The sequence below is a fragment of the Varroa jacobsoni genome, unplaced genomic scaffold (genome assembly GCF_002532875.2).
Source record: "Varroa jacobsoni isolate VJ856 unplaced genomic scaffold, vjacob_1.0 scaffold_900, whole genome shotgun sequence".
Classification (NCBI taxonomy): Eukaryota; Metazoa; Arthropoda; class Arachnida; order Mesostigmata; family Varroidae; genus Varroa; species Varroa jacobsoni.
The window spans coordinates 142,408-167,450 of NW_019213802.1; the positions used below are offsets into that span (position 1 = coordinate 142,408).

Below are 25,043 nucleotides of genomic sequence, written 5' to 3' on the forward strand. Positions count from 1 at the left end.
TTATCATGTGTTTAAACCTCGGACTTCTTAACTTTTTGAACGTAATACGGGTTTCTATCGCCCATCTCAATGTGTTCCTAAGAAAGTTTTAGTCTTAGCTTGCCTTAGACTTCAGCTGGCGTCAGCGAAAACAACTTTGAAACAGAGGGCATGGATGAGCTTTGTCTTGTTACGGAGACAATGCGCGAACGACGCTCTGCTTCCCGCTACCAATTATCATGAATTAAAGCAAGCGATCCATGCCTATTCTGGTCACTGCTGATACGGTATCCGATCAGTGGGTCGGCCCATGTAAACAACTGGTTAAAGATTAATGGGTTACAGAATAATCGCGTTTTCTTTTCTGCGTTCGCCATCGAAGGTTTGTTCGTTTGTTTTTCGTTGGTTTATCAGTCCGAATCGTAGCCCTTTAACGTTGGAAGAAGGCATTAATATATGTTGAATTTCTATTCGCTATGTCAGATTTCCATGGAATCCTCTGCTCAGCTTTAGTGCCATGAGACTTGCGTATGTGATCTATTCATAAAAGCAACATTTCATCAAGTCGATTTGTGTGACAGATTATCTAAGAATTGTGAACATTCGACAGAGAGATCTTTAATAAAAAAAAAAAAAGAAAAAAGGTAACTGTTTCGGAAGCGAGGATATTACAACAGTGTCTGGACTCAGACGTTATTTTTGATGTCTTCATTTTTTAAAGAAATTGGGTCTTTAGGAGTTAACGATGCGGGGGCAACAATAACAAGTTCAACAACTGTTCAGTGGGCCTACGTAGCCAATGGGTTTCGTCCGTGTATAAAATGAGGCAGCACCAAAGGAGTAGTATCACAGTCAACACAACAGGCTTTTTACCTCAGAGCAACACGGGCTTCTTCGAAGTTTATTGTTACATTGTTATTGAATTTTAAAGCATCGAGTCAGATCGTAGTTGTGCTTAAACAAGTTCTGCTCTAATACATTACTGTTTCTCTAAATGTATCCATATATTTTCACCACATGCGCCACCCGGCAACACGTTTGCTTCTATGAGGATAGCGACAGTTAAAGAGACGTTTTCACAGACGGGAAAATAGTAAGGAGTGTCTTTTATAATTAGCCTCCTGTGAGGACCTAAGCTGGCCTCAATGCCCTCGAAAACCAGTGGTTTATGCGAAAGAAGTTAAGGCTATTTTAATTAACCTATTTTTTTCAAGGTATTTGTTTTTCTTTTGTTTTATACCAACGTCCCAGCTAAAGTTACTTAAACGGAAAAATTAGTAGGTGATTTATAAACTTACCCAATAAAATGTTTAGTTTAAGCCAACTTTGAACAGAGATTTCTGAGTCTCAGTCAAACAGAAATAACGACTGCTATTCTCGGTTCAACGGGTCCCTGAACAACCAGAACTAACTTACGTGAACCGTTTCTGATTCACATAAGCAGACCCGTATAATAGTAGGTATAAACTACCGACATTTTGGTTTCCGTTATTATGGCAACGAAGATCCAATTCGATTTCTATGTAAAAATTTCCTTTCAGGAGGACTATTATGCACATAAAGCAACACTCAAAGCTAGAATAAATGGATTTTAAGTTTTTCCATTTGTGGTGAAGGGTAGAAGGTTACTTATCGAATATAAATTTTACATGGAACACGTACCACACGCCGTTCTCTCACGCCGTTTTTTATCATAAATGCCATATCTCATCTAGATTTGATACAAAAAAATATCCAAAAAACCAAGGGTTTGAATTACACAATTTTGTTGGAAACAAAAAATATAACCATTACAAGTTTCTCCAGTGTCGAAATTAGAGGTTATAGCTCTGGCTGCGCAGTACTACCCCTTTCTATTTATTTGTCAGTTACATATGCTATGCATTGGTCGTAAAATCGCAAATCTCAACGGTTTTCGATGCAAACATCTTCGTTCCATTAATTTTCGATTTTTCCTTCTCAGCATATCGTCCCTTACGCTTTTTCTTTTTTCCAACAATATGTGACCCCAAAAGTCAGTTATGGTGACTCTCTTATACAGACAGATGCCTCCCACAACCCTAACTTACATGCTGAGATCATACCCTATAAGATCCTTCCTAGCACTGGTCGCGAAATCGCGTTCTGCTGCTTTCGCTGCTGCTTCTACAAGCGCACTTTTCCTGGGAGGTAGCGGAAAGCTCTTGTTCTCCTCTCATCCACTCTGTACGGCCCGCTCCGCATCAAGCTTGCCGAACATTGAGAGCCTTCTGGTTTCTCGCTCTCTTCAGTTATCGAATCCGACACACATTCGTTTTTCAAGTTAGAGCGCAGCCTGACTAGCCTAGCCTGGTTAGGTCAATTGACTACTGGCGATGCTAATTCCCGCATCTACTGTAGCCGTGAAGGTCGCGTACGTTCTGAGTGTAGGACAGCGCCTGAAACTATTCGAGGAGCGCAAAGGTACTGAAACGGAAACCTCCACTAGTCTCGAAGCAACCTCTGCCCCTATTTTAAGTCTGTGCTCTCTACCTTTGCTTAATGATATACTCAAATTTCCAAAACAGAGGAAAATGGCAACGAAGGCAATGCCCCCTTCTTTCCCCTGTATGTCCTTCCTACTTGCCTAAATAGAAGTAGCTGTCGCTATCCTTATATGCTTCGTGTACTCTCTGTAAGTTTGAGCAAATTAAGTGGGCGTACAGCCAGTTGCTTTTAGCAGAACATGCGTAATTGATTCGCTTGGACGTGACCATCGCATTGACAGCAGAACGCGTATGAAGGGTGATAAGGTATGAATCTACATTGATTCCCTGCAGATGACGCAACATGGCCGCGCACGAATGTTCGAGTGCTGTTTGAGCTAGCACCTCGCATGTGTCCGATAATGTCTGGCCTTCACAAAGCACTTCGTTATTAAGATTTACCTGCGCTTAGAAAAAAGTACATCCGTCAAGTATGATAAACAATGCAGAGGGTTCTAGGGAAGCGGGGATTCATCTAGTTAAGATATCTGTGTTGTTGCAGCTGGTTAAGCAATAATTTTTTGTTGGTCTGTCGACAATCAATGAGCTTACCAAGTATTCAGTCATTCTGTTGGTGCTCTTTAGTGGCATTTTAAACATTTATCAGTTGTACATGGTAATTCCAAAGCCATGGGCTACCGCTCGAGACCTACGAGAAACAAATGTTGTTTTTTTGCACTTGAATGTTATGACGATTGTTATTATTTCTTCGCACAGATTCACATTACATAATATAAACAAGTTCAATCTCTAACTTAATATAATTTTTATGACGACTAATCCCGTAATTCGTTCAGCAACTTTTCAGCTTGGAATATCTTATCTACTTTAGACACGGAAACGCTTTTTGTGCCTACCTAACTTCGATTATCCGAAAATATCTCATAAATCGCCCGATGTTGGTTCGCCACTGTTACACAATAGTTTCTGATTATAAAACAACCATAAACATTTAAATTTCTCAAGTTGTGGTCGACTCACACATCCGAGGATATAAAGTACTTTGAAAATGTCATTGGCTAAAATGAAGATAATGGCCTTCACGAGCCAATCCACACGAGCAAGAATACAGGTCCCACACAGAGGTGCCATTACCAATTCGAAACACAGTATACAGTTGTGACTGATCAGAAGCTACGATACACTCCTACATAATGTCGACACAGGTTTGTCGGATTAGATGTGGGATCTAATTATGATATTTTTGCAAAATTTGCACCCACACCAGCAGCTGTCTGGCTTGACCATCAGCTGATCGACAGCTTAAACGTAAGAGACGAACATATACGAGATATGGTAGCATAATAACGAAACGACATGTGTTTTAGTATCGCTTTCGTTCAGATAAGTCGAATTTATAGGTATCCGTGCGACATTTCCGAGGCACGACTGAGTATTTTGTAACCGGCACCTTGATGAAGATGTATGAACGGCAGGCGATTTTTCGATTAGCAACGACGTTATAACAGCGAACAGACGTTCTGGGGGCTTAAATTTCTACCTTTTTTCTCGTATAAGTTTTGGCGAGACTCACTGATGCCTATCTTCACAGACGTAGTTCTTTCTGTAAACAAGCATCAGTGAGTCTCGCCAAAACTCGTACTTACTAGAAAACAACATCATACCTCAAGTACATGAAATATCAGGTGATCTTGTTGAATTAAGTTAATCATAGTTAAGAACTACATGGCTTCTATTATGAAGTTACAGATTTATACTTTGTCGTTAACGCAGCTTTCATCGCATATCGATACTAGTACCACTACATACGGGACGTTCCGAAAGAAGCGGCGACCTTTCTGTTGTCTGTAACCGCGCGTCACGGAAGTTCGTATTCGTAACAGATTAGGGCCCGCACGTCTAAACGAATGGATTACGACCATAGAAGATTAAAGCAAACAGGGTCATAGCAAAGGCACCACCAACATTCACCTCTACAATATAGATATAGTTTTATTTACTAAACAAATTCCCTTTATTGATAGGAGGCCATCAAAAGCTGGCCACATTGATTTACTTAGATCGTTTACCTGAATAGATAATACGTTCCCTAGTTGTCGACCGGAACTGGTTAACGAATGTTAACTTTGTTTTGGGTTTTGCTGTTCTCCGCTAGTATGTGCTACTTGTCCCGGTCGGTGAAAATCAAGCTCCATGCGTTTGTATTCAAAGGATCGTACGTTAAGCCTTGCCTTGCCTTGCCTGGCCATTATTAAGCTAAATTTTGATAACCTTATTCAGCTTCAATAATCTATAACCGGACGAAATCCTATAGATTTAGTGGGTCACTGAACGATGGGAAACCTGCAAATAAATGATAAGGGAAACCAGTTCATGTGACTAAATAATTGCGCGCGTTAGCCGGTCTTTATCTTCATATGGCACGGAATTGAGGTTTAGAATATTTCTTGTATGACCGACACGTCGGTACCGCTCTAGTGTATTTATTCGAGCATCATTTGCCAAATATTTGTTTTACCACATGTTGCCACATGTTCAATGTCTCGCCTATGTAACTTTAAAAAAAAATGTATATATAGCAAATCTGGCTCATTTTAAAAAGAATTCGATCGTTTGCAAAACATATGCAGCAACTATAACCCACTCAATGGTCACTGTGTCATTTTTCGCCTTCCAAGGCCCACTTGGACCCCTTCACCTTCCATATATTTGGTTGCGTAACACCCAATGTAATAATACCCAACCAACGCTTGCGTTTCCATCCCTCGATTGTGCCCTTTGAAAACAGCTTACCATTAGGGACAACGTTAAGTAGGCTTAATCTTCTCGACAGTCAGTTTTCAGTAGATCATCTTTCTTAATGGCACACCTACAAAAACCCTAGTTCTATAGCTGGATGCTGCATCTTTCTGGAAAGTCCGATAAACGCTTTCCACAGGTGTAAGGTTAAAAGCAAATACTTTCGGAACACTTGATTATTGGCCGAGTGCTTTCCAAACTTCCTCGGTTGTTACTGGCAGTATTCCAATCGATATGATAAGTCTTCGAAAAGATCACATCAAAGTGAGGAAAGAAATATCGGCGCAATACACTATAAGCCAACTCTCCTGGCCTGCTAAAGCACCGGACAAGAACGGCCTTTAAGAAGGTCAGCTGCTCGCGATTGTTTACATATCGCCGAAAACTGACAAACAACAGGCTCCTATCAATGGTCATCAACTTCGGCAATTCATACTATTGCAGGAACCGGCATATTTTATGTAAACAGCACCAGCCAGAGTTCGTTAGGCCTTATAGTTAGCCTAATGTTGCATAACGGCAGCAATATGACCTGAAAAGGCATGTACACACCCGTTATAGTTATCTGACGGTTGAACGATGGCCCTTGCCACAAAGTTCTGTAGGCCAGAACCTTTACGGCATAGGCTGTTCCCTTTTGCGCTGTACTCTTTCTTCTGCTAGTCACGTGACGGACCAAATGGGGAGGGCAGCTAGGTGCGTTCCTCCATCCACCGAATAATTCTTACCTGCTCGCTGCTGCTCATGTTGACGATCGTTGTGCTGATTGTTGTTGTTGTTGTTGTTGTTGTTAACAGGGTACTTTGTTTTCTTCTTCTGGAACTTGTTGTCGTCGCTAAATACAGCTCTGACCTGAGCGTTACCAACTGAACGGTGACCGACCCCAAACAGGCGATGCAGGGCCAGTACGAAAGCGCTCTTCTAACTGACGTAGGAATTCGTAGCAGCGCTGGGATCGTGATCACTTGTGGCGGGCACAGCTAGTATCCTTAAAATCAAAATGGTCAGACAAAAACAATGCGCACTCGTTACACTGCTTCGAATACAAGGACGCAGAGAATCACAAAGGAGAAGGAGGAAGTTTGTTTCAAGACGTACTCCAAAAGCGTCCGCTCTTTACTTTCTTTCCCTCTTGCGTTTGGATCGCCTTCATACGCGCGACGCCAAAAAGCACTGCAATGGTTGGAAGAGGACGGAGTGTACCGACTTTCAGCATATGATGAAATATGATGAAAATCGACAATGAGTGACGGCGGGCGTTACTGATCTAGCAGCCACTGTGTGTGCCTCAATCAGAGAAACACACGACAAGTTATTATGTTTTTTTTTTTTTTTAATATTCGACGCCGTCTCCACTTTCCGCGGCGTGTTTCTTGTTATCGACGCTGTCGATGACACAAGTACCACTTGAGCGACAAGAGCAATTAACAAACAAACGTACCACCAGCACACGTTCGAACTTTTAAAAGTAATAAATGATGGAGTGGAAATAGCGGGGTAGGCGTAGTGACGAAGGTATTGATGTTGCTATAGATGGAGCTAACGGCAGCTTCGTTAGCAGCGACAGAAACGACAGTTTCGGTGACGCCGTTGAAAATGAAGCTAACAAACTGTGCGAAATCGCTGACTGTTGCAACTTTTCATGCCAGGCTTTTTCTTCGCGCTGGTCGTCGTCTACTTTTACCTCTTCGCAGATACAGTTCGACCGAACGATCACTAACGCTGCCACCACAGCTGGTCTGACAGCTTCGGTAGAACGTCGTCGTCAGGGATCAGAGGAAATCCGCGCGCTCTCTGGGTCTGCTGCTACTATTGAGAAGACTTCTCTACTGCACAACCAGGCCACTCACAGTTAGCTTGTCGGAACAGCTTGGCGATATGCTAGCGGTCTGTCTAAACCGAACGTCAGTCCCCTCACTGTCTCACTCTCTCCCCCTCTCGATTAAGCAAGAAGTTGGCTGGTAATGGCGGTGGCGGTAACCGTGTTGGTTGGATAGAATCGAGCGTGTGCAACGCCCGTCCAAGACACAGGGGTCCGCGCGCCGAATGGGAGAGAGCTGGGTGCGGCGGCCGTAGCGGTGGTGGAAACAGAGCAGAAGTAACAGCGCTGTGCCAGCTTCTAGCAGAGTTTGGTTGGCTGGCTTTAGGTGGCCTGGGGTGACCTGTTTCGGATACCACGGTTTCAGCTGCCTGGCCTGCTGCTTGCCATTGAGCTACCACCCTCCAATAGAGTATGCTAGCTGACGTGAGCAATCACAAAAGAGCAAAAGGGACTATGCGCAGGAGAGAACAGCTGGAAGTTGAATAAGCATTGAGACCTTTCGGCTGCACGGGAGAGAGATGCTAAGGGCAAAATGAAAAGGAGTGAGACGGCTTAAATTAAGGCGTGAGGGACATACAGAAGAGAAAAGAGAGGTGATGACAGGGACTGCTGAACAAATAGCGAACCCCCGAAAGAAATATGGAAAGAGATTGGCAGCAAGGCCGGGCGCCAGCAAAGACTGTTGTCGGTCACTGTGTTTTGGTGGTAAAATGCGTGCGCATGCGCAGAATTACGTCGCAGAGCCCTAAGACACAAGCAGAAAATACAGTCTCCGACACTGTTGAAGACCGGCATACTTGCAGGCTAACAGCTAGTCTTACATAATAACTTACCCACCCCCACACAAGCCTCATGCACACTGATACACAGCAGCAAAGAAACATGCATTCATACATTTACATACTCACGCTCTCTGCACACAACTAGGACACCCAGGAGCGGTGAGGGATGGCAAAGGGTAAAAAGACAGTAAGATGGAAAGCGCCCCGGGTTCCTTTGAAGGTGCCTCTCCTTCTTATATCGTGTGTTTGCCGACGATTCGGTCATGGCCAATATTAGGCCCAACAGAGTCGACGATTTCGTACGTTGTGTCGTCGGGCACTCCATCTATCCGTAAGGGAGACTCAGGTGCCTAAAGGGAGTTTGTGCTGTTTGCTGTTATTGCGAAAAGGAAAGGGGAGGAAAGTATACATTTTTGGCCACCTGCTAGTGAAGTGTCGTCATGGTGGGGACGACGCGAGTGGCTATGGGCCATAGGAAACTTTGTCTGCTCGGTGGGAGTAATAGAGTGTAACATAGACAAGGAAAAGCGAGTCGAGTAGTTTGACCATGGCTGCTTTCGTTGTAGGTTGTTCTCCTTACAGTTTCGAGAGAATCTCAGAGTTTTCGTCCTACACATATACTAGAACTGCTGATTCCGGCCAAACTAGCGACATCCGCAATGAGTACTTCTACAGCACTACAAAAGGATGTGGTGTCTGTTTGAGGCCGGCAGCTTGAATCGCACGGTGATATGGTCGAACGATCACTAAAACGACAGATCAGCGGGCAATCTTCAATCCGGCTCGAAAATTTTACATTATCAGGGCAATCACTAGGCAACCCCCACTTTCCGGACGACAAAACCTTTCTTAGATTCACTTCTTGCAAAGTCTTCGGCTAAGTCACCAACTGGGTTGCTGGGATCTCAGCCGCTGGTGATGAGGCCGAAAGAGGACTGCCGCCTATGCCAAGGTCCTTTCTTACCTTTCTCCCGTTGAGTAGCCGGTTACCGCCGCCGGCCAGTGTAGTGACAATGATTTTGCCAGGCTGAGCGGATTAACTCCATGACTAACAAGGGCACGATACAACTGCTTTTACTGCTGTTTCGACTAAATGGCACATGGTCGGCGGAATGCCTAAATCAAGAAGGAGCGCTACTGGGCAACCACCTGGATCTGAAATAGACATTTAAAGTTGTATTTAACACGTAACATCAAGCACACGCGACGTCGGCACGATTAGCGCGAAAGGCCATGGGAAGACAGAGCAGGATTACGCAGGAGGACACTTGATTATTAGTATTATAAATAGTATTTAATTATTCGGCAGGGAAGAAGCGGATCTTTTTTAGAGATTCTGGTAAAATTCAGGTTATCTTCTGTTCTGTTATATTTGACAGATTTCGACATAATTCCTTTGTTTGTTATTGGCGACTTGAACTGGCATCTAAAGTTTACTCGTGTCAAATAGGGGGTTGTCCAATAGAAACTTTGCTTAACACAGCGAGCAGTTAAGCACACAGCAGTTACCGAAAAGGACAGGTAATTAAACCTAGTTTATAGGAAAACATTCTTTCCCATCTCTAAGGGGAAGGTCGCACATTTTCATTTTGTCTATACATATAATAGCAACTCTCTGAACCTATATCATGAACTTTAATGACTTGAAACTGATCACTGAATATTAGCTGGGGATCGAGCTTCAGGGTTGTATTAGTGTCAGGCCTTACTTCCCGCCTATTCCGTCACGTTGCTGTTTTATACGTTCGTTGTAGGAAAACCAGATACGGTTCCCAGACAATTGGTCGGAGTAAATATGACATAATTCATATTGGGCTGACATTTCACGTTGTTAACGTGCTTTTCGCCGGGGATTTGGAAGGGAGGCCGAAATGGGTCCTGTTACGCCATGAACTTTTTCCTGAACGAACCCCGTAGTAATACCTCACGGTTCAGATCCGGGCGATTCAATGCACAAAGAGCAAAAACGCACGACAGTCAACCGATTTCGATTACTATATGGGACAGCGGCGATTTTACATGACTAAAACTGCAGGATCTTGAAAAAAACAAGCAAAACAAGCACATTTAATCAATAATCGTCCTTCATTTTTTACTATTACATATCCTGAATGTTGATCTACGTTTGAAGCACAAAACACCCTAACGTGGATTTGATGTTATTTTTGAAGTCTAGATTTTTATATCAGTAGCTAAGTGATCTCTCTAAAAAGCAGAAGACTTTGGGGTATAAATACGTCCGTTTTGTTCGATGTACTGTTTCGGCGGTGCATGAGTTTATTATGGTAAAATTATGAAAGCTTTTTTCTTTCAGTACAACCCTCTATTGTTAGAGCCGTGTTGAGTACTATAAAAATATTACGAGACCTGCTGCCGGCGCCCATTTGCGTCTTCGTTGCCATGACGGTTCAGTTTTACAATAGTAGAGATCGCGGCGCTGACAACCGTGTGTCTTCGTTGACCTTGCTGACGGGTCTGGTGAAACGAAGCCAGATAGCTAATACTATCAAAGAAATTTATTTTTTTGTCGCTAAGAAAAATGCTCATCCATCACAGTCAAAAGAGTGCCGACTAGAACAATGATAATAGTAAATAGTATAGTTTGACAGATAAGATCATCTAGACAGATCTGAATCGTGATCAAGTAAGCGTACGACATGTTCGCCGATGCATGAAACGCTTCCATCTTATAGCTGATTTGTCCAGTTACGATTCTAAATAGTCTGCAACAACAAACAGCTTACTTTAGACTGCCGTACTGACAACGCGCCATAGCAGCTGTCTAATTGGAACCAGCGATAATCCCGTATTCATGACGCCGCTTAATAATAGCGTTTTTTTCGACGTTTTCAGTTATCCGAATCATCTGTTTTTGGATATAGCATCGAACATTTACTTTCGTATGGAGTCTTGTCGCGGTGGTTATTGCAGCGGATGCTCTATGAAACGACACGGAAATCATGGTAATTGCAATAATAGTTCTGTAACAATGTTCCTGGTTATCAATTATGGGTAGCTGTTTTTGCTGAGAATACCCAGTTATGATTTTAACCGAAAGCCCCCCGCAGCGGGCGGAACGGAATACTGTATTTATGGGAAGAGAAAGTACAAAGAGTCCAAAAGAGAGCGATCCAACAAAATGAGTTATTCGCTAACTCTTATTTTATGCAACTCATTTTCATCTGAACGACTAGTTCCTCCGAGGAAGTGATAATTACACATCGTAACTTTCAGATAGTCAGTGTTTCCTATAGGGGTTTATGTGGCTCTTATGGGCCACCCCCTCGTGGGGCTCGTCTCTCATGAACCTAGAAAATCATTCAGCTATTGTGTTCAATACATAAGGCACGAAAATGACAAAGTTCTTATCCTAAAAAAGCTACGATCGGTAGCGACACTATTATAGCATAGTGGATTGATCAAATTGTCGGGTCTTGGATCTGAGTAATATCAACTATCTTAGCAGATTATGCTCCGTTCCTTGCTTGTCACTGACAATAACAAACATTCATTCAAACGTGCTGATCCTACAACAGTCTCACCGTCAAATCTCCAAGATTCGTTTACAGCGAGGCCGATCAAATGGAAGAAATTCAAAAGGTAGGCCCTAGCTTTTAGGACAAAATTCGAACTAATGTACCATACAGAAATTATCTCGAATTGTTATACATACACGGGGCGACTCTTCGTTGGTTGATTTTGGCCAAACAAGGCGACTGCTGGAACAAAGATTAAGATAGGTGTATATGGAATTACAATTCGGTGAGCTAGCTATCTGGATTCAGTCGAATTTCCGATTCTTATGGTAGTGGACTGTGTATGCAGCCATACACGGTCCAGTGGTTTGTATGCTGCTGATGGGTTCACTTCTGCACGCTTCTCTATAAAGTGTCTCAGAAGTTACGTAACTCTATAACGCCTTAGAAGCGCTAGGCAGGCCAACACCTTTCAATATCTTTCTATATTTCATATATATCACAGGCTTCTTGGACGCCATAAAGTGAAATAGCATGGGCGGATTTTACCCGATTCACCGAATGAAGGAAGGGGAAAAACACTTACCGCCGATAGGGACTCCTTTGAACGAACAAGGAATAAAGTTAGCTCTCGAAAGACCATTGGTCAACTTGCACCCGCGTGTTGCATTCTACCATGAGTGAGTTGATTATATCTGAGTTTTGTACATTTGAAGACTGAGATCATGATATGACGAATGGCGACCCAGAATCTTGGGTCCCCGCCCGGTATCGTGCTTACGCCATCTGACATACCCCTCCATTTCAGGCACGTAACCGTTATATCATCGCATTTGAATGATTGTTATGCTCTAATAGTGGACTGTTTCGATGCTGCTAGTTGAGAGTTGTACTGAAATCAGATGGCAAAATCACTAGACTTTGCCGGCGACTCCATAGCTCTTAATTGGCCCGGTACATTTTTTTGAGCTTTCACCACGCAGGATAGTTCGGTCTAAGAGACGGTACTTAATTTTACTTTAATTCATTAAAATCCAGGTAAGCAAAGTGTTTCGGTGTCCCATTTTTGTTACTATTTTTACCCAGTCGACATTGACTATAACTCTTTATTTACCTACTCAAATGAACTAAAATTATTACTTTATTATAGAGGAGATATTTTTACTAAGAGCGTGCGGATCTCATTCAAATGTTTGTTTTGCGCAAACCGCTAATCTATGCTGGTCACTATCGAAGAGGTACATGAGGCAAGTAGAGAGTCTGCATCATACCACCAGATCGAAGAAGAGGGTGCAGTATTGGCCTTGTTACCAACTGCGTATGCCTCAAGCGTTCAGATCGAAGTTATCCCCTTAAGAGTGATCCTCTACGGATCCATGTACATTAGCCACAGTTTTTTTTGCAGTTTCTTTCAAAACAATCAAAAGCTTTGTTCTCGTTTCTCTTCGATTTAGTCAATCACTTGACGTAATTTCCTGTTAGGTGCATTTAAGGCTTCCCCGTGTATCTTGTGGACACAGGGGTTGACCAAACAAAGCCACTGAATACCCTATCGAGGTAAACAGCCCATGACTTAGCTCCCTGATTTGAGGCCTATCTACATCACGGTTGATTTCCGATGCGGCTCTTGCAGCTCACTCTGGCCTGAGCTCGGCTTTCGTGGCTAGACTCAGATGAATGCCCATTGGTCGCCGCGTCATACCCATTTACCTGCGTATAAGCAAATCTAGTTTCTCCTTGAGTGTGGTATAAATCTTCAGAAATAGTCGTTAGCGAATTTGCAATTGCAAGGATTCAATCTTTTCGACAGCCCTCGTTGCCTGCAATCTCGCCTCTAAGTGGTTTTCCACAGCGATCCGAACAACTGATATGAGATATCTAGCGATAGTGGTTAAGGAATGTACACCATGCTTTATCTATATATCCGTCCTTGCTGTGAGAGAATAAGGTTTGTTTTTGAAAATCTGTCCTGCCTGAGAATTGTTGTGATCGACTCATAGCCACAGACATACGAAATTCATCCCTGTTCGTTTTTCAGCTAAAAACATGTAGCTAACTAAAACAATCACTAAGTTTGCGATTTGAGTTTATTATAACTTCTTTAGGAACGAATGGATAAGTAAAGACAGCATATGCGTATTGTAAGTCGGCCGTTTTTCGTTTCTATGCGAAGAAGTACGTTATAACTTGAAATTATTTCAATGACCTATTTACATATTGCACTAGATATTTTGATGAACTTATTCTAACGAGATACGGCCTTTCGGCATGGCATAACTAGTAAAGTAACAACACTATATTAGGCACAAAGTTCGTGTTGACGCGTTATACAAGATGTCACTAACATTGTTGAGTTAATAGCAGAATGGCTTTGCAAGACTCCACTATCTGGCGCGAAGTTTAAATCACCAAAAAGGTAAATATAGTTCACTTTCCTGTCTCTCTGTAATTAGGTGTACGCAACAAGAGTTTTATGTGTGTCCCGACCGACGGAGGATACGTAAGGCCATACAGTCCACCACCATGCCAAGTCTTCCTCCTCTATTGCATGCTCCAATAGAAACAAAAATAGGTCTTCGGACAAGTCACATATCCCTAACGTAAGGCACGCGTAACGACTCTGGCTGGGGAACAACAAGCTACTATAAATATTTGCACGGGTTACCCAAATGAACCATTTTGTAGTATTCGTTCTCGTATCGATCGGTTTCCCCGTACCGTGCAGGACTAACCTCCCAGTATATTTGTACGAAATTAATTTACAGCTTCATCGATTATTTTCACATTAATTATGTACTACATATGCGTCTAGTTTCTCGTGTGCCGTCCTCTTTTTGGGCATGGTAATTCTATATAGCGGCTTCATGCGTGAGCACCTTCTTCCATCGCGCTGAATCCTCGTCACTAACAGCCCATGTCCACGGCAATCCATTAAAGACTGATCTCAGCCAAATTAGACCGTTCGTTTTTCCAATGTATTTTGCTCAGTAGAGCGTTAGTCTGTCAGGACGCCCATTCATCAACATCCTGAAAAGAAAAAAACAGATATCTCATTTAGCCGTATAATTGCTCTGGATCTGCTCGGTGACCATTTTATAATATAAATCTGTAATACTTCAATGTTATGGTCGATAAGATTGTTTAAGATAGTTGTTCACACGATCATATGCTAGCAATCTATAAGCGTATCCTGTGTGTTTGCGCCCACTTTTTTCCTTTTCTCTCGATATTATATCGCTTTATTTGCTTTTCGTTCGGTACTGCTGCGACTAAGCAATTTTGCTTGGGCCACATTACGCGATAACGACGTTCTCAAATTCGTCTACATGTTGACGGTTTTCGCTCTCTGAGACCGTACGACTCTGCAATTGTAACAGCAAAAAAAATGAAGGGTGTTAAATGTATGTATTATATACCTGGCACCCTGTATGGGTTTATATAGGATTCGTAGACGACTCTTACTATATGAAAGCGGCGAACGTGCCGTTAACCGAATAGTACTGAATAATACAGATCTGTAAACAAATTGGCAATTTTTTCCGGGATCCGTCATCCGCTGCTTGCCTCAGCGAACTACATCACACTGAACAGTGGAGCAGTTCACATACATCTTTAGCCCTTAACCCAGATCAGTTCTTCCCGAGTTATGCGATATCCTGCGTGCTCATCTTATCGGATACTCTGGTACCGAAGTATATTGATAGACATACATACATACAGACGAACAAAAAACGTACCGGACAATCGCATAGGTAATCATTTAGTCTGATAACATTCTGTATACACACTTGCCCTATTTATACTCTGTGTGGATATTACACGCGGGAATTTGTATCTATAAGGCCATCGACCATACACAGCAGGGCATTAAAGCATTTGTTGGCTGTATGACACCTCCTTATTGAATGTATTGCTAAATTATTTGCTCTTTAACATTATGAAAGAGCTTGTCGATTGGATATCCTAAGCATACGGTAACAGGGTCTTTCCACTTCACAGTATCTTGCCAGTATCATAGCAATGACCATTACCGCATGGCAGTGGCCAAACAAAATGTCCCAAGTTTGAAGTTTACTGTGAGAAATTCGGTTAGAGATGTTCCAGTCTATAATCGTTCACCTCTGGCATTGGGAGAGTGACCTAAAAAAATTGAAGCTGGGGTATCCCAAGGTAAATTTGGGTAAGTTCGCCAGTAAGTCCCACAACTAACTTGTAAGGGCGATATGTCAGAGTTAACTGCGCCGTATGGTCGTAACTATTGCCTTTCACGCCACGCAACTACAAACAAAGATGCAACGTTCAGGAGACTGATGATCTTATTTTACAGAATGAAAATTAAAATGTAGAAGACAACTCTGTAAACATGCCGCTGATACTAAAATTATATATAAAAACTGAACCTGAATAAAAATATGTTACGTAGTCTAGAATTGGAGCCTAGAAGCTGATTGATTTACATACTTTGTATATCGTTCCGTTAGAACTGTTTTATATATCCTTACCATGGAAAACCTCTCTACATGCAATAAGGCTCGGCATGATTTTACTTTTGTCTATCTCATTTTCCCTCGACTTGTCGGTAATCAATTCAGGAAAATGTCTCTCTTGAAGAAAAATACCTCGTTTACTATGCGGAGAACTGGAAGGTCGTCACATGCGTGCTTTGGTCGAATTTAGGAAGACTGACCTTATGAGAACCTTTTTACAGTTTAAATACCATTAGGGAGGTTTCCTACGTCCCGCTGCCGTGTCATTTGTTTACCACTGTCTCCCACGTTGGCTTGTTGAGTTCGTGGCGTTCTACGGGATCGCGCTTGCGCAATTCCGCCCACCATTGCCAACGCCGCAGAGATAAAGCTCTGACGTCGGTTATTATCTTATTTCCATATCCAGCAAAGAGCCCGTGATGGGCGCGCGTGGGATGAAAGTACGTACGGCTGACATTTCTGGCTGTGTTTTATTTACACATTGAATGAGTATCGCTATACCAGACTTGTGTCTTTACGGTTCCGTTTGGTGTCTCTGAGGTGCGCTCCAGCGAACTGACAACAAATCAAAGCTCCACGATGTTTCATTGATCACTTCTTATCCGCTAGGTGCATTTTTGAGGGCTGATCCCTTAAGTAAGTTGCTCTAGATTGTTCCGGTGCCGAAGAACCTGCTGGTGCAATGTTAGGAAACTATGTTACGCCCACGACAGACAGAAAAAAAAGGGACGCACAACTTTATAGTTGGGTGCACGCGTATTGCTCGTATCTGGTGTCTTAGAATTGGTAATCTAGACAAAAAGGAACGAATGAGAAGTAACAAAAAAAAAATGCCCCGAGTTCATGTTCACGTTCAAAGGTTCGACATTAGAGGTACAAACGAGCTGAAACAACCAACGAGTGGTCACCTTTGCTCAGAAACGATTAGTGGTGAAACTTTTAGAATTGTCGGAAGACAAATTAGGAAAAGAAGAATATCGGAAGAAAAATATATTAGTATGGAACGAAAATTATATACGAAAATACTTCTATCATTTAATTAAAGCGCCTAGGAAAATTTTCCGTCTGTAGGTTCATCCGTGCACAAGTGTTATCTAGCGTCTATCCAGTCAATAACAATATTTTTACTTTAAACATAATTTTTTTTATGTTGTATGCAACAATTCCTCCATATTGGTACATACGTAGTTGATAATATGACAAAAACAATATTGAACCTACTAATTAACCAATGCTCACCAGAACGGCTCGTTGGTGTGTCATGTAAGCAGAATAACTAAATATATAATTAAGCGATTGGTTTATACTAAATTAACTGTTTACGCTAACTAGACCGGAATCACTATCGAATTCTCTCAATAGTTCAACGAATTCGAATTACACGCTGGGTTTGTACAGGAAACCTCGTAAAAGTCTGACCTAGCTCCAAGTATTGGGTGCATTGATTTAACGTAGCACAGATGACTGAGAATAACGCGATACTGCCATCTCTATCGTACAGGAACCGTCCTGAAACCATGAACTTTGCAGGGCATGTCGACCAAAGAATGATCAATCGCCATTGAATTACCTCTTCATGGAATGCCATAATAGGTAGCCTCCGTGAGCGATGGATGCGGGATTCACCGAGAATATTCACAAAGTGATTGTCATAGACGCGGTACGTATCACCAGTACAGGTCGTCTCGAAAAATCGCTCGCCGGATATGATATCGCAGTAGAAGCCTTCTAAAATATATCAATTGTAATGTTAGCCAGCTAGCCTGATCGAAGTTATCGCTGAACTGTCAACGGGCGCCATTGTTGTGCCATTTATTATCTATATCCAACAGACTGCTCAAAGTAGGTGATGCTTAACGGCTACATATAATCTTTTTACTTAGTTAATTATATTCAACTTTAACATCGCTACGAAATTGATCCAAGGCCTGTAATCTACGCCTCAATAGACAATATTATTTATGCTGTTCGCTCATTGATTTCAAATGTCATATTCATGTATCCAAGATAATCTGCTCCGCAAAATGGATGACTTACCTTATCTTGCATCTAGGTAACTTGTGTTAACGTTATATTAACCTTGGTGTATCAGCAAGTTATCTATCTACTAAATGTGGATCTCTTAGGGAGCCCTTGGTGGTTTCCAATAGTTTTACTATTGGACATCTCAAAGCCCTCGATAATCGAACTATTGAATTATACTCCGGCAGCTCATAGCTGAGCTGCACAGACGCTAATTTCAATGTAACGTATTTAGGAGAATATCTGCAAGCAGCAGAAGACCAGTCGGACCCGCTAAATCCTTTCGGGCATACCTGAGTTTATCTGTAGGTCAAATAAGTGACCTGCCAAACCTTATATCTTTCCTGTTTTTTTCTATTCGCCACATTTCCATACAGCCCGGGAGAAGTTTGTTCAGCCCGAGCGCTTTCGTACTCGTGTTTATATACAAAGCAGCTTTTTAGGCCGTAAAAAATCATAGCAATCAATAGACCAGACATCAGCTGTGCGTTCCAGCTTCCGGGGAGGGTACTTGGGCTCCTTCTCTTACTGGCTTGAGATAAACCGACATCTCTCGAGTTCATACGTGGTCGACGTAAGGGGTCGGCCAATCAGACGGTTATCCTTACTCTTTTCTAAGCTGAGTGTCAGACTTAACGGCTCACAACCATCGGTCATTGAATAATCCTGACCCGAAATTGTAACCGTCTTTAATTTTTCCTGAGGATTTCAAATGCTTGCTCTCATTCTAAAAATAATTTTCCACGAATTCAGGAACCAGTGATGCCCACCGTTCTCTAAATATCTTGACCGTCTGTTTCATCCACACCTGTCCATAGCAGCAATAACGTGCGATGTGGGATACTGACTTCAGCGATGCTTCTTTGGAAGCCTTGTGCGTTCCTAGCTGAGTGGTCATTGGTCCCCTTCTGATGGCTGACAGATTAGTCACGCTTGCCCTCGGCCGACTGCACGCAATCGAGAAATCTTTGCATGTACAGGACCAACTCTCAATTAAGGCGGCTTCGTCGTCCTAGAAGGGGACGGGCAAGTGTGCTTAGTCAATCGTGCATGCCGTGCATTGCACGTCCCTTTTGGCACCCAAGTCGCCCCCCCCCCCCTCCCTTCTAACGCTAGTGTCGCTCGGCCAATCGCTCTCTGAGCCCACTTCTTCGCTCTTGTACGCTTTTGTAGTGCAGCTTATACGCACGTGGACCGCGTCCGGTAGCTGTGGCATGGTCGTTGTTTGTGTAAATTGTCCTGGGCAATCCACATGTTTGTGTACCGCGATTGACAAGGCGTCGCGTTATATCCTCGCTTAATGATGTATGACTGTTAGACAGCAGGATTGCGAAGCTTAACCGTATAAGTGTGGAAGTTACAAACAAATAGATCATGCTTTGACAACGTTATTAGAAAAAAAGTGGTGTTATAAGGGTGATATGCTGATTCTGCACTTTAGAGTCTCATAACAATAGCAAAGTTTAGGAAAAGCTCAATCATTCAGCTTGCTAGATCTCTCTACCAAGTGCTCTATTCCTCATAAGATGAGCTCTATATACATTTACACAAAGCAATCTATAATTTACAAACAGAAATCGACGTGTGCTGAATGAAAGCACTGAGGTGGCCCTTTCTAACATACCTCGTAGGGTGGTATTAAAGTCCCCTCGGGCAGCCTTCTCGCCAGTGGCTAATGCTACAAATGATCTTCCTTTTCTCGCAAACGATATTATCGTATCATCGTCGTCCAGCCGAACCTGAAACAAAAATATCGCGCTTTCTGTGCGATTGTGTATTAAACAGTTGTATATACTGGGCGGTACCGTTTACATGTGCTAAAGTACAAACGATAAGAATATGGCAAAGATAAGAGGAGACAAGGAACAAATCAAATACAGACGTTATCGAGAGACTAACGTATGCGTGTATAGAAAGACCTGATGCAGCTCATTGGCACACAGCAGCACAAGAAAGCGTTCGAATTCAATATATGGCCGCAGTATCGATTAGTTTGAAGATGGATTGGATGATTTGAATGAGAGATTTTAATGTTTCATAGAATTGTCATACCGAAGAACGAACGGGCGACGGTCGACTACTAAAACCAATGGAACGGAATTGCCCTGTAGTATTCGAAGCCTCATGAGTCACGAACAGCCTAGACAGCAATGAACTTATTAACACACTAAATCAATTCTCACGTTATAGCGTGTTGTTACGTTTGCAACACTATTGCTGCCAACGGTTTACGAAATCGACTTCGAAATTTCCTAGGTTTTTTATCTTAGTAATATGTTAGTCCCAAATATTGCAAAATTGCACACAACTTCGCATCGTTACCTATTCGCAAATGTACAATTTAATCAAGAGCTGTATTTAATTTTTTTTTGATCGAGCTTTAGGCAAGCGGCAAAATATGATCACGCTAAATGCCCCGACCGTGTCATTTTTTAGTCGATACGCGTAAATAGAGCAAACATCTCATGAACGTTTTCTGGCTATCTACAAACGCTTTGAACATAAATTTTCCATGCTCTTTTGTATGGCCGAACGTTTTTTCGTAAGGTCTCAAGTTCTTCATCTGGCCTTTCGATGAAACCAGTTGACATCTGAAGGTAAAGGTTCAATAACATATGAAACATATCGAACTACGTCAGCAACTCTATATCCCTAGTTCAATTACAGGTCTAAGAGGCCCATGAAAAGGGCCATCATCAATACGGGCCATATGAAGCGTCTAGAAGAGAGTGCACACTACTGTTACCCCGTTTCGCACGACGCATTGTAACACGAAGTTTCATTTTTCTAATAGGTCGATTAAATAAACAGTTACTGACTTTCCACCACACATAAATATACAGCTCACACATATAAATTTATTCTTTGCTATTAATTATTGCTTCAGCCGATCAAAGGATTCTCCTATATGATTGCCTACATCGACTTGGGGAAGTCCTTTCCTTTTCTTGCAGTCTCCCAGACCAAGCCCGTGAAACGTTTGTTTAGGCTACTACAGTGGCATTTTTGTCTAATTCCTTGGCATATGGAATATCATTCTGTTCGTTTTTTAATTGTTGACAAAAATCAGACTCGATGTTATCATCATCCCAATTGTCGTCCCACAAATTGGCCTTTCTCATAGGCTCATCAATTTTAGCGGCGCACTCTTCCGCTGGAAACTCCTCAAATTCATCATCTTCCTCAAGAAGACAAAGATCTATTTTCTTTGGAAGCGACAATGGTCCTACAGATTTCGAAGGCAATGCTTCTGCAGGCTTCGTAGTACGTGAATTTGATGCCATGCTCTTGAGCTATACACAGAATCTTAGTTCAGCAACTTCCTATTGTAACGATAACGTTCACAGAGCGTTTGCATCAAAAACTTAGCGAACGTTTTCGAGCTTGACGAAACAAAATAATACGAAGTAAGTACCACAATCGTGAAAGAACTCCGCTAGACGTACCGATGTTATCCCTAGCAGACGATCTGGACGAAGCAGGCATATCTATAAATACTAATATGGCCGAAGTGAGAAAAATTAATTACATTTCAAGAAAGTTGTATTGGCTTCGCTGGATGCACTCACTGCGACAATGATTGGTCCAAGGCAATATTGTTAGGTGTAGGATGAACATTCCTTATCTAACATAAATGCACTTTGCAGATTATTAATATAATATTTGATTGCACTTCCGTTGTATTAAACCTACGATTTCCAGAAAGCTCCATTATTCAGGTACAGTTCTATTTATATAGTTCAACTTCCTAGAAGTTACGGAGCATCTTCGAAACGCCGCCAGCTTTCTATAAGCTGGGATGTACAGACTAGCTCAACATCTTACAAATCTTGCGCATTCAACAATACATGGAGGCGGTACTGTTGCGTCTCTCTACTTACAAGTAAACACAAGAACCCTTCACTAGCTCCCTGTTAGGAAGCAACGCCGAAGTTCTTATGACTTCCTTAGATTGGTGCATTATATCTTTATTTTTTTTCCTCGACCTTCGCCCTGAAGAGCGTTAGATCTTCCGTGCCTGGAGCCTCTCTAAGTATCGCGCGAGCACGGAAGCTCTGAGGCGCGCGGTTGACCCGACAGCCACAATAGGGTATTGTATTGATCCTGATTACCACGGTTCTAGTAAAATTCGTCTTATGTCAATGTTCAAAATATTGCACTGATGCAATATACTTTTTACTACTAGACATTAATATCAAAATAGCCATGCGTTCATTCTGACTCAAACTATTGGTGTTATCAGTAAGATAAAAACAATTCGCTCGATGAAGACGAGAACTTCTCGGCGCGTACATTTTATCCGTTCATTCAGTTGTCTTCCTACGGAACTCTATTATAAGGTTGCGGTTCTAGCAAACTAATCAGAAGTTTTCTAGGCTGCAATCTGTTCATGATACAATCTTTGTATGAGCAAATTGGCGGCAAATGCGATAGGCCGTGGCGGGAAGGACGTCATGGCAGTATTACGGAACGATAACAAGTTAGACGTCCATGAAGATTCAACGATCAGTCATACAGCCAACATCGCTACCGAAAACAATATTTGACATCAACTATCAAAGCGCTGCTATTCGTTATCGACGATACAACATAGTGTGGGACCTAATGACTATGACCGTATCCCTGCGAGCGAACGTGACAGTAACGTGAAAATGCGTTTTAAGGCGATTCTGAGTATTAAGCAGATCTCTGATTGGTATCCATTGGAAGGTTGTGACAGCTGATGTGGCTAACTTTTAATTTTTTATATATTATCTTCCACATTTTCTGAAAAAGACACATTAGTAGATGGAAAAAAATTTTCTTTGTTAGGTAGCTTTGTTGATGTCAGTCTTTCACATTAACCGATAGATACGGAAATGGATATTTGGACACAAAAACTGGCAATTAATCGAATGCGATAGCTTCTTCGTTTGAAGGTTTTTTTTTCTTTTTTTTTTTTTTTTTTCATATGTATATATATATAGGTTTATAGGGAGGAGTGTATTTTGGTACCAGTCAAAAGTTATTGATGAATTAAGTCAAACTGTAGCACATGTTCGTAAACCTATTCTTTAATTTTTGATTTATATAACATTTGATATATAAGAGGGAGTTCAAACTAAATAAAAATGTAATAAATGTATATCGATACTGACAAAAATAGTTAAGTAAATATTGTAAAACCCTAGTGGTCGCAATTGGTCTTTGTATGTAACGGTGGGATTCTGAGTATTTTTTTCAAATTAATGTTAATCAAAAAATTATACCGGCAAATGAAGAGTGGATTTTTTTTAATCCAAAAACGACTAAAATAACATAACGAAAGATGAAAAATATTGAGTTCGGTAACGTCAATACATCAACCAAAACATGAAATTGTCGTGAAGTGTTTCTTTATATCTTCGTTTAGAGCAACTACCTATTATGGAAAAAAAAAAAGAAAAAAATCTTAAGCCTTAAAAGTGTTTCGGTACTAGAACCTACCTTTATTTGGTGTGAATATTTCGTGTAAATAAATGAAAAACTATTTCAACCCTTGGCAACGTTCAGCATTAATAAGTCAGCCGACCTTTTCGACCGCAACGCATATTAAAAGTCAGCTGAAGACTAATTGAAGTCACTTCCGTTTCTCAGATGTCAATTCATGGCCGGCTCTATTTGTGTGCATCCCAGAAACAGAGCCAATCACCCAACGCTACAGACGCCCCAAAATCATCTTGAGGAATTGTATCAAAAGCCCACATATCGTAATGACCAAGACAAATCGATCGAGCTCCCTGGCAGGTATACTAATGCAGACCGATGAAATAGCTACAAAAACATAGCGGAATAAATGAAAGAGGATAATTGCTGGTGTCAAGCCGGTTTCGAAAGTTCTTCTATTATTTCTACAGGATTATGTCAGGTTAAGGAAATTAATTGCACTGGCTAGTTAATGTTATATTGAAACAGTCAGCTTCACGTAATACTCCAGATTGATAGTGACGACTGATGTCGATCAACATATAATTAGGCGACTATGACGTCAACAAAATCGAAATAGCTTTCCGTTGCGACATCCTAATTCCATCCACGCCAGAGCTAATGCAGTATTACCAACCCCCCATCAGACAGACAACATTGTATCGTTGACAGCATATTAGCAGAATATGAAGCAGCTAAAAGAGAAGATTGACTATTACGACACTATCGTACTTTTTTAGCATTGTTATTTCATTGACTGTAGCCCTTAGTTTCCTGCGTGTAAAAGATTGCCAATGGTAAAATGCCTTCAAGCGTTTATACATAAAATAATGCTTATTATGCTATGCCAATGGTTTGTTTCTTAGATGTCGATGGCCGATAGAAGAGCTCGGGAACATCTGCCTTTTTGTTCATACACAAACGTGGGTACTCGTATATTAAATGTGTGCACGTGTACACCTACGAGGAAGTCGTGACGTGTTAAATATGCTCGTGATTATGTCTGTGGCAACAAATAATTCCTATCCTTGCGTCTTACAAGATTTTCGCCCTAGTTTACTCATGTCGCTAAAGGAAGTCGCGGTAACGCCTTCGTCTAGGGGGTACAATACGGTGTCTGCATTGAAGGCAAAACAGCTACATCTGATGAGATCCACAGAAGAGCTGTGCCGTAATTCAAGGCTCATTAGCGTTGCGTTCATTGAAATTTGCACGAGACAATTGAGAAAATGCACAAACCAGCTCGGAGGGATGTAAAAGTTACTGCTAGATATCGATTGGACAGCAAAACCAGAAAAGAAATAAATAAGTATCCAATATATTTTTCTTCAAAGACGTTAGTATATCAATGTGTAAAAACAACTCACGATAACGTCTAAATAATATCAATAGAAAACAATACCAGCAGCAAGAAAAGTTTCATACGTTCATGGCAGAACTTGTCCCGGCCACGTTTCGCCATTGAGGAATTCTGGATAGCGCCCCTAAACGATGTATGCACTCCCACCCACCGGAACACGATCCATCCTAAGAGTATATTTCATACACAGATATGCCTATTTTATTATTAATAATATTATCATTACCATTGTGCTATGAAATAAAGACTTAGAAATGTACCCTACGACGAGAAACTATACAAATTTCAGCAACAACCTAGACCCTTTCATACGAACCCTGTATGTACGAAGAGAGTTCGTTTAGTTATACAAGTAAAAATTGACCTGATGATTTGTTATGTAGTTCCGACTCTGTTCGGATTACAA

General features: G+C 41.6%; 2 protein-coding genes across 12 annotated transcripts in view; both read right to left on the bottom strand.

Annotated features, from left to right (window-relative positions):
* The window catches only part of LOC111264802 (uncharacterized protein ZK1073.1), a 150,066-nt gene extending 142,313 nt beyond the window's left edge, over positions 1-7,753 (bottom strand). Inside the window, exon 1 of the mRNA XM_086970213.1 lies at positions 5,972-7,753. Within this exon, the coding sequence (XP_086826339.1) occupies positions 5,972-5,989 (18 nt within the window). The 5' untranslated portion in view covers positions 5,990-7,753. The remainder of the gene's footprint in view (positions 1-5,971) is intronic.
* Positions 7,754-13,392: 5,639 nt separating this feature from the next.
* LOC111264801 (alpha-amylase) overlaps positions 13,393-25,043 on the bottom strand; it is a 51,585-nt gene continuing 39,934 nt past the window's right edge. For 4 of the 11 annotated variants that reach the window (XM_022840971.2, XM_022840969.2, XM_022840972.2 and 1 more), the window contains 5 exons: positions 24,703-24,804; positions 19,457-19,571; positions 17,381-17,538; positions 14,621-14,685; positions 13,393-14,350 (listed from right to left, as the gene is read on the bottom strand). In XM_022840971.2, coding sequence (XP_022696706.1) covers positions 14,308-14,350; positions 14,621-14,685; positions 17,381-17,538; positions 19,457-19,571; positions 24,703-24,804 — 483 coding nt within the window. In that variant the 3' untranslated portion in view covers positions 13,393-14,307. Of the gene's footprint in view, positions 14,351-14,531; positions 14,686-17,380; positions 19,144-19,456; positions 19,595-20,670; positions 23,626-24,702; positions 24,805-25,043 lie in introns of those variants that run through there. The other 7 variants (XR_002683091.2, XM_022840974.2, XR_015312817.1 and 4 more) reach the window with 7 other exon arrangements.